Source organism: Eurosta solidaginis, chromosome 5 (assembly GCF_040869045.1).
Source record: "Eurosta solidaginis isolate ZX-2024a chromosome 5, ASM4086904v1, whole genome shotgun sequence".
NCBI lineage: Eukaryota > Metazoa > Arthropoda > Insecta > Diptera > Tephritidae > Eurosta > Eurosta solidaginis.
Window position 1 is genome coordinate 206,859,181 of NC_090323.1, and position 17,157 is coordinate 206,876,337.

The 17,157-nt window shown below is 33.4% G+C and overlaps 1 protein-coding gene across 2 annotated transcripts in view; it reads right to left on the bottom strand.

Annotated features, from left to right (window-relative positions):
• Positions 1–761: 761 nt before the first annotated feature.
• nmo (serine/threonine-protein kinase nemo) overlaps positions 762–17,157 on the bottom strand; it is a 709,728-nt gene continuing 693,332 nt past the window's right edge. For both annotated transcript variants that reach the window (XR_010953505.1, XM_067787810.1), the window contains one exon: positions 762–12,971. Coding sequence is in view for 1 of the 2 variants with exons in the window: in XM_067787810.1 (XP_067643911.1) it covers positions 12,917–12,971 (55 nt within the window). In the remaining variant the exon portion in view is untranslated. The remainder of the gene's footprint in view (positions 12,972–17,157) is intronic.

Here is a 17,157-nt window from a genome sequence, read left to right on the forward strand (position 1 = left end):
AGGGGGGAATGGCCTGAAGGTTTAATGTGGCCACATAAATCGTTCCCGAGATGGTCGGGCTAGCACCTTAATGGTGCTGTGGTACCGGAGTGTACCGGATCTTTATCCGGCAAAGGACCATCACATCGATAACACTCCCCAAAGCCTTCGGGGAGCAACCTTATCGCTACAACAACAGCAACAGGCAAAAAACAATATGAATGGTGTCATTTGGAAATAAAAAAAACACAGAATAAGTGAGTCAATTTGCTCTTCAAGAAGATGGAATATTTTGGGAAGCGCATCAGCGTTATGATGATTTGTACTGGCGTTCAAATCAACCGATTTACCAGGTCTTGCCTCCCTTCCATGGAGCTTTTAAAACCGCGGGTCTACGTGAAGAAGACTTGCACTCTTGTAGCCCTTGGAGTGAAGATTCGCCTGACAATTTTTGATCTAAATGCCTGAACTACGTCAAATACCAAACATGATTTCGAAAGCGAACCATATCATTCGGTGCTTAATTTGATTATCAGCTTCTTCCTCAGTATTTCGCCCACCACATAGATGGAGTATGCTGCAAAATATATTTGTATAGAAATTTGCTGGACAAACATGCAACCGGTCTAATACATAGGAATTAAAAAGATCTAAAACGGCGAAGCTAAATTATAAGAAAAGTAAAATCTATCTACATAGCGCTATCGCCAAATGGCAAACATTGTTGACAAAATAATACTAACGAAATTCTTTATTCAAAACAAAAGAAAACAAGATTTATATGTAAAAAAATTTGCATGAATCTTTTTATTAAGATATATTTCTTGTTATAAATGGTGATGATGATGGTTTTGAAAAAAATACTTTTTCAGCTACAAAGCATTAAATTTACATGATAGTTTTTGTTTTTGTTTTTTACTTTTCACTACTAAATTTTATATATATGCATAAACATTCACGCTTAGAATTGAAACAAACTTAAAAAAATTAAAATTAAAAATGTCACTAAAATATGCTAACATTGAGTAAGAAGAAACGTACGTATACATACATAAAATTACATAATATATGCAGCTTCAAAGGTAAAAATGTATACGCAGTGGCAAAACTGGGTGAATGTATGTAACACATGCGCACACATGTATTTGTATGTAGGAGAATTTTTATATATTTAGTAGTTAAATAGCAAATTGTTAATACATATTTATAATAGATAATTGTTATTAATTTAATTATACATAATAGTTGTAGTAGTAAAATGGTAGTGGTTGAAAAAAAAAATTTTTTTTTGTATATAACAAATTTATTTATAGTTTTTGTTTATGCAAAATTGTTTGTTGTTGTTTTTCAACTAACTCATAAGTCTATGTAAAATTTGAGATATTAAAACAATTTTTTTTATTAAATAACTAACACACTAATAATTAAGTCATGTCTGTGCAAGCATAATTGTATACTTAAATAATACAATAATTATTAATCAAAATTAAGCAAATACTAATCAGTATTCATATAAATATATATATAGCTATTAAAATAAAACATATCTATGTACATGTACATTTGCATATATGTATCTCACTGTACATCTTTATATGTATGTATGTTGTAATTGAAATCAGTCCACAGGTTTAAATTGTAATTAACTAATTGTTGTTGTATTACATAATTAATATGTTTGCTTATTTTAATAATTAATTTACCATTGATAAAAAAATATATGTATATATATCTATATATGTATGTTTGTTAATATAATATGTATATATACATAAGTATGTATTGTGATCACTACTATTAAATACATCAAATGAAAATAAGAAATTACGGACTAAAATTGATTTACATTATTTATTCATTGCGCAGGCGCTCAGCAAATGTACACGCCTAATTTCTAGTTGTTCAGTTTAAGGGCTATCGCTCAATCATTTGTATAGCCAATATTCGAAGCACCTGCATAAACTTTGCAACAATTTCATGGGTAATTGTGTGGCGCAGAATACTTTACAACTAGCTGAGATACCTAAGTCCATATAGAGCAGCGTACAGAAAAATCGGAGTGAGCGATCGAATTTCGCCGATAAAATTTTCTGTTTTTTTTTTAGATATTGTAAGAAAAAAGTCTATGACAATTTTAACTGAAACTATACAAACCAATCTGAATAATTTTTTTGAAAAACTTAGGAAAATGTTGAACTTTTTGTTTCGAATTCTTTGCAATTTTTTGAGTATTAAGTTTTGTAGCCCAATGAATTTTATTCTTACAAAGTATTAGTTATTTGTTTCTTAAAATTTGCATTAATTTTTCATATTTTTTGCCGAAGAGTGTTTTAACTTTTACCCCAAACAAATCGTGAACATTTTTCTTATATGAAAAGAAATCGGAAACACCCTTCAGAAAAAAAATCGGATTCAAAAATCAATACGAATATTGAGAAACCTATAACTGGTATTTTATTAGACTAAAAAAAATGCATAGAAATCCAAGTAAAAAGTTCGATGTTTTCTTGAAATATTCTCGAGTTTTCTAATTTTTTCAAAAAAGTTTTAGAGATTGGTTGGGATAGTTTTAGTACACTGAAAGAAATGGTGCTAGTAAAATCAACAAATCGGTTTTCTTGTTTTTGACTTAACGAAGATTCGGTGAAATTGATCGAATTATGGTTAATTCGACCGAGTTCTTTGTCAAGCGAACAAATTAGTTTAGTCTTTTCAACAGAAGGGAAATTGCCGCTCTTAAGTTAACAAAATTCTGTAAAATTGGCAGATTCCTAATCAATCTAACTGATTTTTTTGTTAACATAACTGATATCACTGGTCATTTCAACAGCGATCAACAGCCAATACATGAGCAAATTTCAAAGAGAATTTTACGCTCGCCGCGCTCTCTACTTTGTACTTATGTATGCTGTGTACTATATGTATGCACATATTTACGTATGTATATGGCGGCCGCCGTGGTGTGATGGAAGCGTGCTCCGCCTACCCCACCGAAGAACCTGGGTTCACACCCCGGGCAAAGCAACATAACAATTTTAGAAATAAGGTTTTTCAATTAGAAGAAAATTCTCCTAAGCGGGGTCGCCCCTCGGCACTGTTCGGCAAGCACTCCGAGTGTATTTCTGCCGTGAAAGGCTCTCAGTGAAAACTCATCTGCCTTGCAAATGCCGCAACATAGGTACTTTCGTACAAAGCTGTCGCAACAACTTTTTTTGTTCATTTGACTACTAAAACGGTCAATTACGAATCAACGATTTGTGCGCAGTTGATTCAACATCTTCTTGCAATGGATAAAGATTAACAGAAATTTCGGTTGAATTGACCCGTATTTCGGTTGATTTTAACAGTATTTTTCTTTCAGTGTAACAAAACTCATATACGTTTTTTCTTGAAATATCGCAAACAAAAACAAGAAGAGTTTAATGCACGAAATTTGCAAAAAAAAAATGTCTCTGCTACTTTTCTGGTCGTTTCTGTAATAATACATGAAAAACATTTTGCATTATTTGAACAAATGTCTTTGAGATATGTATACTACCTAAGTTGATTCTAAAACAAGAAAAAGGGATAAAGTACATTTTGATTTATAATACGTAGTTAAGTTACACATAGCTTAGTTTCACGAGGATTTTTTTGTGGAATATGTTATCCCTTATCTCTTTTACCACTCTAATGAAGGAGGTCGTATAAATTCTGTGTTTGCACAATAAGAATAAAATGATATTTCCGGGGTAGCCACTGGGTTAAAATGTTTTAGAAAAACATGCACCGGACAATTTCACTATTTATGCCCTCAGAGGAAATATTTGTACAAAGCACGCGAATAGATAGGGAGAATTTGCGCCTTCAAATATGAAAATCATCCTTTAGTTTACGACGAAGGTGAGTTAGTGATAAGATATGCACTAAGCGCCGTTTTAGTCATCCTCAGTATGCCATTTATCTAAAGGTATCAACATTTTCGTCATGCTAATTGAAGCATCAACCGTCAGTTAAGTGCATTGTGAATTCCTAAACGTGAAGAATTTTTTTTATTTCTCCATTGCTATACCTACGTGTCAAAAAAGGGTGGCTGACAGGGAGAATGGCTGTCACGAATGACGGGAGAATAGAAGCAAAGTTTGTTTGGTTGCTCGCGGTAAATAAATTGAATTGCCATGAATTGGCCATTTGTGTTTCAACCATACTTTACTTTTTAACTTGTTTATGGAAAAATTAATTTCTAAAATCTTGCTAATGGAGAAAATATGTGCAGCCAGTTAAGAAAACAAAATATGTATGCAAATGAGTTAGGTAATCGAAAAGCGAGTTAACAGGTGATCAAGCATGTTTACTATTGTGAACGTTTTTTTCAAACATTTGCCACTTATAGCAATTCACAGTGGTTAAGTGTTGGGCAAAAATACAAGCAAAAGTCATCTGTTTCGTTGGTTTTCGTGTATTCACAATAGATTTTCGCGATTTCCGGGAATTGATCACTCTGTGTTCGTAAAAACAAAAATACCAAATGAATCTATCTGAACAATTGCGATCATCCGGCCCTGAATCAACATACCAGGAATGTTCCTTTAGAAAATGCTATCTAAATAGAGCATACAAAATTTGTTCACATTTTTCTCTATAGCCTTCACCTTTTTTCTCTGTAAGCAATTTCCTTGCAAATAGTATTCTAGAATATATTAACCTTCTAGCTATCACATATATGCTTTCTTTTTTTTGCCTTTCGTGATGTATGGATTAAAATATTCCACACAATTATTCCTAGTAAAATTTTACTCTATTCACAAAACTGAGTATTTTTATCCCATGTATATTATAGCACTTTTCACTTAATCAAAAATAATAAAAATTTACCAGTGAACGCTAAACGGTTTTACTAGTGTTTCATTCTCAATTGAAGTTATTGCGCCCCACAAATTTGCTGTTGCATATTGTAATTTTCTTAACATAACTCCTTCTCCGGCAGGATTTGACGAAAGGAATGAAGTGCTTTTGTGAATGCACAATGAAGCTGAACCTCTTCAAGTATTGAAATATGATCCAAACAGCTAGAAAAGGACTAAGCTCCGGGTTTTCAGTGAGAGTTTAAATTAGCTATAGTTTTAAGCTGCCCTTTTGCCCTCTTATCTGCAGTGAGCAGTACAATTTTATGTAAATGGCAACAAAGACAGTGTTAGATTGAGTATAATCTTAACAACAGCTTGTATTTTCTCTGAAAAATTTAGCCTTATCATCAAAAATGAGGAAGTCGCATCCTATTCGATTCGAGTTTAACGGTATGTTCGAAAAAATTACCTGTACGAAGTTTCCTTTGTAAAAATTACTCCCTTGCAAAAGCGATCTAACGCAGAGATGCACATGTCAACAGAGCTCCGAATACAAATGTAAAATTTTTTAAAGAGTACGTGTAAAATAATGCATTCTTTAGCATTGTGGATAAGACAAATGTGATAACTTCTCACGGTGTTCTGGAAGGTGGATTAGGTTTCCTTGCGATAACGAAAAAAACTGAAATAGCAGAACTATGCCGTAGGTGGCCAGAAAATAGAAAAAATTGATCCCAAAATCGTAACGGTTCATGTGCTTGAGATATTCATTATTTATGGTCCGGTTTTTTAGATAATATTCCTTACCCTGATTATCACGTCGGTTAGCAGAATCGAGATACCGTTCGGAGTCGGCATAAAACAAGTAGGTCCCGACCCGCCAATTTGTAGGAAAAATTAAAAGGAGCACGACGCAAATTGGAATAGAAGCTCGGCCTAAGATCTCTTCGGAGGTTATAGCGCCTTACATAACATTTTTTTTTTTAATTTAATGAATGTTTTGTTTGTTAAGTATATCCCTAGTTGTGAAGCAGATCAGATCATCAAGTTGCCGCTCAAACTGTGTGAATTATCTTTTGGAAAATGCCACACCCTTGTCAGCACAAGTGTGAACATACAGAGAACAGGAAGAAAGTGTGTGCTCCTTGTGGTCGTAAAATAAATCTCGCTTCGAAGAAATTGCAAGATTTTCGCATCAGTGAGATTCATGAATTACTTATTAAAAAATTTATAAACGCGGATTTCGATCTATCCAACGCACATTCCTCTTCAAGTATCTGTGTAACCTGTCGTCAAATTCTTCTAGACCATGCACGGGATAATTATAGAAGGCCGGTTAAGATCATGCCTAACTATGTCTATCCGAGGAAACCAGGTTATCTAAAGAAAACGATTTCATATGCAACTGTAACATATGTTTAACTGGTAGTAGTGGCGAGTAATAAACATGAAAAAAAATTACCGGTTGGAAAAACACTTGAGTTATCGATAAATATTAATCGCGGCAATGGAATATACGGATCTCAGCACTCAAGCATCACGGCTTCATAAATCATATATTCTAGAAATGCCTTGTACCGCACTTAGGTAGAGAGAAAGCCCTTTTATGGCCTCAAAATCTGGGTCTGGTGTCGAAAAATTACCATGGAGAAGCGTTTGCAGGGAATGCTTGCAGAAAATTGATCAAGGAATCAGCAAAATTGTTAAATCCTGAAATCTGTAGCATCGTGGGTGGAGAACTATCACTCATTCAATTCGTTGCAGAATTTAGAGCCATGGACGAAATTGTGAAGTCGGTCTTCTGTGTAAGGAGAATTAAGTAAGATTTAGATAAACATACAACAGCTCTCAAGAAAGCTCTCGCTGCTCTCGCTGCTCTTGATGTGAGTGAAACTTTGAAAGTTCATATAATTTTAAGCCATATTTAAGAATCGCTTGAATGTTTGGACGAAGAGGAAGGTTTCGGTTTGTGGTCTGAACAAGCTGGCGAAAGTATTCATCACGTATTCTTAAAATTTCGGAATAGACGAAAAATTAGTGATCTGCAGTATCCAAATTATGGCATAAGATTACAAGCAGCTGTGACTGAGTGACTTTCCTTCCAAGCATATTTAGTAGTTATTTATAAGATATATAAAAAAGCAAAATATAATAATAATATATTGGAAAACAAATTAAATCCTGCATATTTCAAGTATACATACGTATATATAAATTAATTATGTTACGCTTTTTTACTGTATATCTAATGAAACGCAGTTTTTTTAGCAAGCAACATTACATAGTTTTGCGTACTAAAACATATATATTTGTACCTCCACAGCATTTTTCACATGACTATACCTTTATAGATATGTATATATAATATTCCCGATTCTGCTAAACGACGTGATAATCAGGGTAAGAAATATTATCTAAAAAAATCGGACCATAAATAATGAATATCTCACGCACATGAACCGTTACGATTTTGGGATCAAATTTTTCTATTTCCTGGCCACCTTCTGCTATTTCATTTTTTTTCGTTATTGCAAGGAAACCTAATCCACCTTCCAGAACACCGTGTTCTGCATAGACGTTACAAATAGAACCAATCACCTGATTTTTAATTGACTATCGTGGTCTCATTCTGTAACTCTTTCTGAAGATAGCTGACCCTATACGCAGCCATATTAAATATCCTGTCAGGCATTTGACGGATAAGATATCCCACTTGTTTTATTCACAATGATCTTTAGTGCTCATTTAAACGACTAAAAACGCAAGATTTAAATTATTATTTCAACTTGAACTCTGTAGAACTGAAATTCTGACAGATTGTCAGCCATTTACGTAGTAGCTGTTGAATATTTAACGCGAATTTAATCCAACAAAGATTCAGCGAAAGCCCCTTTTCTGTTTGGTTATAAACATTGTTTGAGAACTAATCGTTACACAAAAAAGCACACATTGAAAATTTACAATTAGTATAAATTAATTTGTTTATCTGTGTGCAAGTGTATTTGTGTGTATAGTATGTGTTTTTAAATATATATATATATACTAAACACTAATAATACATAATATTAATCGACATATAAATATGTTTGTATCTATTTTGTATATGTATGTATATTTATGTGTAGTCTTGTATGACAATTTGCATATTATTTTTACATATATAATTTTTTTCTTTTTGCATTTCCACCATTTTCTTTCTACACTTCATTTACTATTTTTTATTCGGAGTGTTATTATTCATTTTCTAATGAAAACCAGACCTAAAAATTAAAGCAGATATATGCGTTAATGACTTAAAACTCGAAAAATATTAGGAAAATAATTTGTTAAAGATAAAGGATGTTCAAAATATATAAACAATCTTTTTAACTAATAGTTTTCAAAAGTATGAAAGTGTGGCATTTTAGCAGTTAATTAAAATTTCGCTTTTTTTTTATAAATTTTAACAGTTTTTATCTTTTTAGATCAGTGGTGGGCATCGATGACAAAACTTTCATCAAAGTGTAAAATGAATTAAAAAATATGTAAAAAGAAATAAATTGTAACCAAGTATTCACTTGATTAATTTGTCAATTGCGAAACTGCGTTCAAAATGATTTTGTATTTTACAATTTTATTATTATTATTATATATTAAGGCTTAAAATATATTTTAAGACCAACAGAAGAGAGCACTAGCTGCTATGGCTATCAGCTCTTACAATTTTATTAAAAAAAATTAGAGCTAATATTTTAAATAGCAATAAGTTATAAGATGAAGAGTCAGTGGTCTCATTGCTGATTGAAATCAACTGATTGATCAATTTTCATTGCAAAGTTATTTTTTTGTAATAACAACGACTATCGCATTGACTATGGGTATGTAGGTACATTTAAAATTAAAATGAAATATTAAACACTTAAATGGAAGCAACTGCTGGAATGATTACTACGCCTATAAGTCGACAGTCATAGTTCTTTGTGAATCAATGTATGTTACTGTTGTTGTTATAAGCAGTAATAGGTAAATGTAATGGAAGAACTATGACTGTCGACTTATAGTAATTCTAGCTCGTAGTCGTCAGTTCAGTAATTGGTTTAATTTAAGTGTGTGAATTTAATTTTCATTATATATATGGATACTTCGTAGACAATGTGATAGTTTCTTTAACAATCGTAAAATTTTAACAATAGCGCAAGAGCCTGTGACTGCCAGACCTTCGTTATTTTATAAAGCTTAAATTTCGTCAGCGCATTCTTTTCCCAGAAGTATGGATTTAAGTATACTAAAAATATACCTTACTTGTGTCATTTTATAAAAGCTGATTATCATATATTGTCGTCGTAACGATATTAGAAGCCAATAGCCTGACTGCCAGACACAGGCTCTGTCCAGGCAAGACTTTTTTGTAACGCGCAACTGTACTTCTTCAAAACAATTTCAATTTTTCGTTTTCAAGATCTCTTCGTATATCTTTGTATTTTTAAATTAGAAATGATAACCTCGACGAGTTGAGATTAAAAATTTAGCCGTCAGATTTCTAAAACTGCAGGCCAGCCCCTAGGCTATGATTGCATCTGTATGAATGCTGCTCTCCTTTTCTGTTGTCTTTTTTGTAAAAACAAATCTGAAATTGTTACTTTTCATATGAAACGTGCATCGCTATGATCTGCTATTATTTTGTAGAGAAGTACTAAAAATGACTTGGCTCTTCAGCTATGTAGATTCACAGGGGAACGTGTATCAAATGATCGTTTTCGCTTTCCATAACAAAAAATGTCAACGGATTGTACCCTATGTTCGATACGCAATTAGATATCGAATTGCATTTGTAAGTTGAACATTTAAGCTACAAAACCATTTCCGAACACCTTTTGAAATATAAAAACTAAAGTAGTCATATAAAAATACCGAAACTAAAACGGCCTCAAGGAGTGTCGACTATCGAATTACGGAAAGTATAGTGTCAGCGAATTAACCTAATTTTCATTACGTTACGTTATCGAAATAACTGACAACGGCCCATACAAAGAAATTGAAGATGCAACCATGCATGAATTGGTGATGCAGTTAACATCATTGCACATGAAGGAGTCGAATAACGGGAGATTCAGCCAATCAGAATTCGCCGTCATACGACTCCTTCATGTGTAGTGCTGCCAAGTGCATCACCAATTCATGCATGGTTGCAAATTGAATTTCAATTTGAGGGGAGTTGCCAGATATTTCGATAATGTAAGGTAATGAAAATTATATTAATTCGCTGACACTATACTTTCCGTAATTCGATAGTCGACACTCCTTGAGGCCGTTTTAGTTTCGGTATTTTAATATGACTACTTTAGTTTTTATATTTCAAAAGGTGTTTAGAAATGGTTTTGTAGCTTAAATGTTCAACTTACAAATATGCAATTCGATATCTAATTACACTAAATTATGTTAATTAGCTGACACTTTAAAAGCCACTCCAGATCTTCTTTTAGTGTAATTCCTCAAGCCTCGCTTAGACATTTTCAACAATATTTTTGATAAATTAATTAGCCAATAAATATTCTATGTTTGAGTACTGAGTAGGTTGCAAAATATTCAGAACAAGTTTTTTGAAATAATTTAATAAAAAATCACAACAAATATTAATTAATTGATCAAAACTGTTAAAACTTTTCATATTGCTTTTTAAACGCATGTATACGCATGTGTTTACGTAGTCGGCATTTCTTTAAACAATGAAGACAGTTTTTTGTTAATGTATGTATATATCTATGGCGAATTGACAAAACAATCTATTGCGAGTTAGGATAATGCCAATAAAATTACCTAAAACTAAAAGGCTATCCGCAACTCAACATTGCGACTTCTTATATTTTGTAGAGCCATTTGAAGCCGTGGTTATAAATAAATGAAATTAGTAGATCTTCTTTCTGCTAAGAAGCAAAAATATTACTTTTATCTTAACTTAAAATAGATTGTTTTGTCAAATTGTCACAGATATAAATGTGTATGTGTTTAATTTTCATTTAAATTTTTTACAATGATTTTTATAATTTTTATGTGTATATGTATGTATGTAGCATTTAAAAAAAAGTGTTTTACTTTTTGTTTTGAGGTAAATTTGGCAAACAAATTACATTAAATTATTAATTTAATTATATACGTTACATGAATTTTATTTATTAATAATTAGTATATATATTTAGATAATCATAAATATAATTGTAGTCCTATTAATATGTAGAGTTATATAAGAACAATTGCTTAGTACATACATACATACGCTATCTACTACAATCCTTCTTATAGACAATAAGATTTTTTGCTTGTTACTTTCCCAATTTTACTTTGAGTAGTTTTTTTGAAGGTTTTTCTATACACACTTATTAATTTAAGTAATTTTTTGTTGCGCTTTTGCTTTTAATTATCGTCATTAACACTCTGGTCATTGATCCTGGTGACTACTGTGTGTATTTTTGAATACTTGCTTTTAAAGGTGTTTCCATGGCTCAAATATATGCTTGGTTTATCTCATCAGCTGACTTAATTTTTTTCATTGCACTGGCGTAGTGATTGTCAAAAGAAGATGGCAAACTTAAAATGTAACCAACACATTGACAATTATTCACTGCCATGGTGGTAAATTTTTTATTAATAAATAGTTTCACACCGCGTTTATATATTCTATTAGTGATTGCATCTTATTTAGTGCATTATTTTTACACAACATACAAGACTTGCAAAGTTGTATGTCTTCTCTTAATTTGACAATCTGAACAAAGGTATGTTGTTGCTGTAGAGACGAGCCAACCATATGCATAGATGAGAAATTATGTTTCATTAACTTTTTGCATTAAAAAAAAAAGTTTAATATTTCTTTATGATTTTTTTTTTTTGATTCAAAGTTCGATTCGAGCTCAAAAACGATTTTTTTTTTAATTTCTTGAATTCTTTGAATTTTATACGCTGTCTTTTTTACAGCTTACTTTTTGTTTATATGTTTGTTATTAGTTTTAGTAGTTCCTAAACATTTTCTACATTTCACTTTGACAATCATAGTACACTAACGGCAATCTCGTGAATTACGAGTTAAGCAAATTTTTCTGCTACTACACATACATATAAACGAATCTGTGTACATTTTTGTATTACATAATTAATTTACGCTTAATTAACATTATATATAACGTCATGACTGGCAATTGTATGGTTTGTGTCGGCCATTGCTGTTCTTGCTTTTTAGACCCTTTGACAAACTTTTTCTATGTTACATAATTTTTTCTATACATTCGCGTCATCTATCTACCTGTCTTCACTCTTTTTTCTCTTTGTAAGCTTTTCATTCTGCTACTTGTAGTTAGTTTTTTCTTCTTATGTAAGTTTCCTTAGTCTTTATCTTTCTATCTGCACATCTCGTTTTTATCATCTTAGACGACTAGTGTTGCTCTCATAGTTTTCCGCCAAGTAGTTTTTTTTTTTACTTTTAAAATATTTGTTTAATTTATATTTATTCGGTGGTGGAATGATTTCTATCCTGCTCATGTTAATTTTTTCTTTCTTGGGCACTCAATTCAATGACTTTCATTTGTCATGTTTCACTTCTTCCTTTGACTGCATAATTCAGCTTTGTGGTTTTTCTCCTTCGTTTGTTATGTTTCTTTATAAGAGATTCTGTTAAATTACCCATATATATTTTTTAAACTTCTTTTTATCATCTGGAGTACTCTTCTTTAGTTTCTTTCCCTTTCCTCTCTTGTCTTTACGCAATTAATTTATGTTTTAACTTAAAAATTAAAATCGTTGCTTTTCATCCTTAATTAAATTAAAGTCTATTCAGTTTATAATTTTATATATATTTGTCGCTGTCACTCTTTTGTATGAGCTGCTTTTGGTGCGCTTATTCAGTTCTCTTTTTTTTTCCCCCAATTGTTCTCTCGTCATCGCTGTTGCATCATTACTTTTGTTTTGTTTAGTTTTTTTTTCATTAATTAAATCTTAGCATCAGCGTTATTAAATTGTTTAATTAAACTTAAATAAACAGAATTTGGTTGAGTTGGGTGGTATTGTTGCTGGTTGATTTGTTGTAGTAAATAATTTGTGTTTAGTATCTACTTTTAGGCGGCTATGGCCTCATTTTGCCGTCATTCCCATTGATGCGGCGATGGCGGTAATTCGGAAGGATGCGCCACGGTTGAACTGTAAAAAAATGTTATATAAAAGAAGAAAATTATAAGCAAAGTTTTCAAAAGTTGACTGCTGGAATATAAAAAATTAGGCTATCAATAGAACTACGTAGTAAAAGCAAAGTAATAGTTAATAAACTACGCTAACAAAATAAATGAAATAAAATACAAGTCAACTTAAAAACATGATTATAGATAATAATAGAATTTATCTACGATAAACTAAATTAATGATTAATTAAACGTTCTTCCGGTGGAATTCGAAAGCGCACTCTTACGGTAGTCGATCGCCTTTGAAACAGATTCAATCAAAGCTACGTCTTGTTGTTGCTAAACTTATCACCATTTACTTCTGCTGCATATATTTATACTTTGAATTGGCTGATCCGCGAGTCTTTAGTGTTACGAAAAGTTTGCTCAACGAGCTGAAAAACCCTATTAAAAACGAAGACCTTTGTTATGGAGTCTTAGACTGCCGAGCGCAGGGTGCGAGCACAAAACATGGTCGATTGTTTTCTCCTCTTTACTGACAAGGCCTAATTTATAAGCATGTGACGCCAGAAAGCAGCGTACAGTAAGAATACCCATCATGAGCCTACAGTCCCCTCTTTTCTATGATAAGAGTAACTTTGATAGTCAAGTATTGTGAGACCTGCATCTTCGACACTTTGCAGCCCTGCGCTTGGTTCCACGCCTTAAGTCGTCGATCATGTGCAATCACCGTCTTTTAATTTCGCCCACTCTGCAAGCTTCGTGGGATACAACCTTTTTAGTTAGCTCATCCGATTTTTCATTCCCATCTTACTCATACGCCCAGGGACCCAATATGTATAAATGTAAAGCGTGATAACCTCCGCAGAAATTTTAGGATTAGAAAATTAGAAAATTTAGGATTTTAGTTGTGCTCCTTTTTTTAAAATTTCCTACAAATTGGCGGGACAGGACCAACTATTTTTATGCCGACTCCGAAGCATCTGCAATGCAGATGAGTATTTACTGCGAGGTTTTCAAAACTAATACACCCGGATTGCTTTCCAAACAATGCCGAGGGCGACCCCGCTTAGAAAAAATTTCTTCTAATTGAAAAACCTTATTCCTAAAACTTTGATGTTGCTTTGCTGGGGCGTGAACCCAGGATTTTCGGTGTAGTAGGCGGAGCACGCTACCATCTCACCACGGTGGCCGCCAGGGACCCAATATAGATGCATAGGTTTTCATATAACGACTCCTTCCAGGGACTGCTTAAACTCTACTCAGTTTAAGATGTTTTGCTACGCGAGATTATTGCCCTAATTTCTGCTTGGCTTCCAACGTAAAAATTCACGCGGCTGCAGGTTTACCTATTTTCCAGTGTTTCAACTGCTTTGGTCACGGCTGCTTTCGTTTGAAAAACACTATACAAATTTACCTAAGTCGCTGCAAAAATAGTTGCACACATATATACAAAAGAAGCAAGTAATAGCAAACCTCTCAGCGTTGCGATCAAGTATATTTTGGGGTTTTGTTAATTTTTTTTAATGATATATCCTCTTTTTTTTGTACCGTCTGTATTCGGATGACTTGTAAATCGATACATAAGATCCATGAATTTCTAATACCATCGGCTTTAAAAAGGTCTAAAAGAATGTTGCCTAGTCTGAATTGCTTACTACGATCTGACTACGTAATCAGATATACGAAATTTTTCCGAACTTTAAATAGATAAGAAATGAGCGAGGTCACTGTCTGATTTTGCTTTTTATCAATTTTAATAAGACGTTCAAAATTTAGTGAATTTATCGTTTTCGCCGGTGCCCTTCAGATCCATGCTTAAACATTAAAATATCGATCAACCCATATGGCTGTGACCCGCACGAAAAACACGCAACCTGAAAGATCATGTTGCGATAGATTCTAGGTCCCAACATCGAGTCGATCACTATATCATTCGAAACCAAAATCCACGCATACTTGCTCTATGAGAACGCAAGTCAACCAAGCCGTCAGGTCAATCGTCCCTCCCCCGAGGAAAAAATCGAAGTTGGAACACTTTCTTGTCCTGGGAAACGGTGCACTGAAAAAAACAGACACAAATTCATTCAAACGTATGAACATTTTTTTCCCCCCATCCTTTCAAAGAACGAGAATTGCCGCGTGGCAACCGTGAAAGGCACGCTGTCCACAGATCTCGGTGAGATCGCGTGAAACAAGGAGATGATGTTTTTTATACAATAAGTTGAAGTAGGAAGCGATGCGCCTCTGCAACATTAAAAAAAATTATATGCAGCAAAGCGTGAATGAGTAGACATGATGTCGGCATGAACTGCACTTGATTTTACCAAAAAATTCGGCAAAAGACGAGTCCTTTGATTCCGGGGTGAATTCTTATAGAAAACGAAGCACCCAGGGAAGATACTGATCTCGAACTCGCAACCCAATAATGGATTGCTTGCGGAGATATTCCAATATGGCGACAAACTGCGTTAACTGTCGCTAAGTAAGTCTCCAAGCCTTGTATCTAAGGTAGAAGTGCAGCTAATGTGCGAAATATCGGATCTGGCAAATCTACCACCGACCAGATTTTTTAAAGCCGCCTTCGATAGCAGGTGAAAAAGCTGCCTATTTGCCGCTTAGTCTAAATCTCATTTCTACGCAAAACCTATTCGACTGCAAAAAAACTTTGAGGAACAAAGTGATCAGAAAACAAGAATTTGATCTAAAAAATTCACTGAAGAATTACTGCTGGAAAGGAATGCCAGTTTACACGGAGTAGAAAATTAAAAAATAAAGCCCGGTAGCTGCAAAAGACAATCCGGCTCAAAGAGCCGCTTTTCGTTCCCGTCCTGCTACGTAGTGCAGAAACATATGCGCTGACAACTGTAGATAAGGCAGGTCTCGAGTGAAAAGTTCTATGCAGTTTCTATGGGCATTGGTGACGGCGGATAAAACACAACTGCTACGCTCGATAAGCCATGTTAAGCGAATGGAAGAAGTTGCTTCGGCCCGAAAAGTATTCTCAGCGACACCCGCTCGTAAAGGTAGAGGAAAAGCGAATCATACTCCTTCAAGGATTGAACTTATAAGGACCGTTTTTTCTATCTTGTGTCAATGCTGGCCTCGAGTAAATTTGACAGAAATCATTCCGTTAGTTTGACCGAAATCATCGAGTTGATTTGAGAGAAGAGCTCTAAGCCAAGTATGTTTTCGTCATAGGGAACAGAGATGGCATTGTTTGAAGTATAAAGAATGGGAAATATATACTTATTTCACACATCTTCATCATTTTGATGGCACTAGCGGGTAACAATGAGGGAATCATTTCCCTCACCGTGGATCAGCCACTAAGAGGAGGATGTCCAAATATAGAGAAAAAGATAAAAGGGTAAAAGGGGAGAAGAACATTTGCAGTGAATATGAGATAAAGTGGAGAGAATGAAGGAAACAAGTAAGAGGTTCAGTTTGGAGAATTATTAGGCCTCAGATATGATTTCAGTGGACGGTTTGTTTTGGTGCACCTATTAATTTAGAGTACTATATTTTGGCGAATATTAGCATTTCGATACATCACTATGCTGTTAGTAAATATGAAAATGTGCAACAACATCAAAGCAAGTGGCCACACATATATGTCAACTGCGAATGAAAGAGAATATTTCACATATGTACATACATGTAGTCAGCAGCTAAGAGCGAAGAAGAAAGAGTAATAGTCACACATCATGTAATCATACGCTTAGAGCGAAGGTGACATTACTTATATACGTATATACGTATATACATGTATATACATAGCTACACAAATAACCAATTATACGAGAAGGCCGTTCGTGAAAAGTCTAGACCGGAGGGCAAATAGGCGAATAAGGCAATTGAGAGTGTAAGAGCAGCGGAAGCTGAGGAATACTGAATCAGTTTTATTTTAACAGCTATAAGTGTGTAATTTAGTAGTGAAGTACTACTATAGTAGAGTTGTAAATAATGACATTTTTGCTATACTAAATATTTGAGTTATTTACTCGACAGTTTAGATATTCGAATGAAAACAGAAGATGCAAAATTATTAAGAATACCTAAAACTCGCTACAATATGTATGCCCAGTTCGCGAGATGCAAAAACTCTAAAAGTTATAAAAAACATGTTATTTAACCATATATCCGGTTGGATTTTATACGAAGTAGTGCAAAAGTATCATCTAATGTCAGAGAGACTAAATTCGATA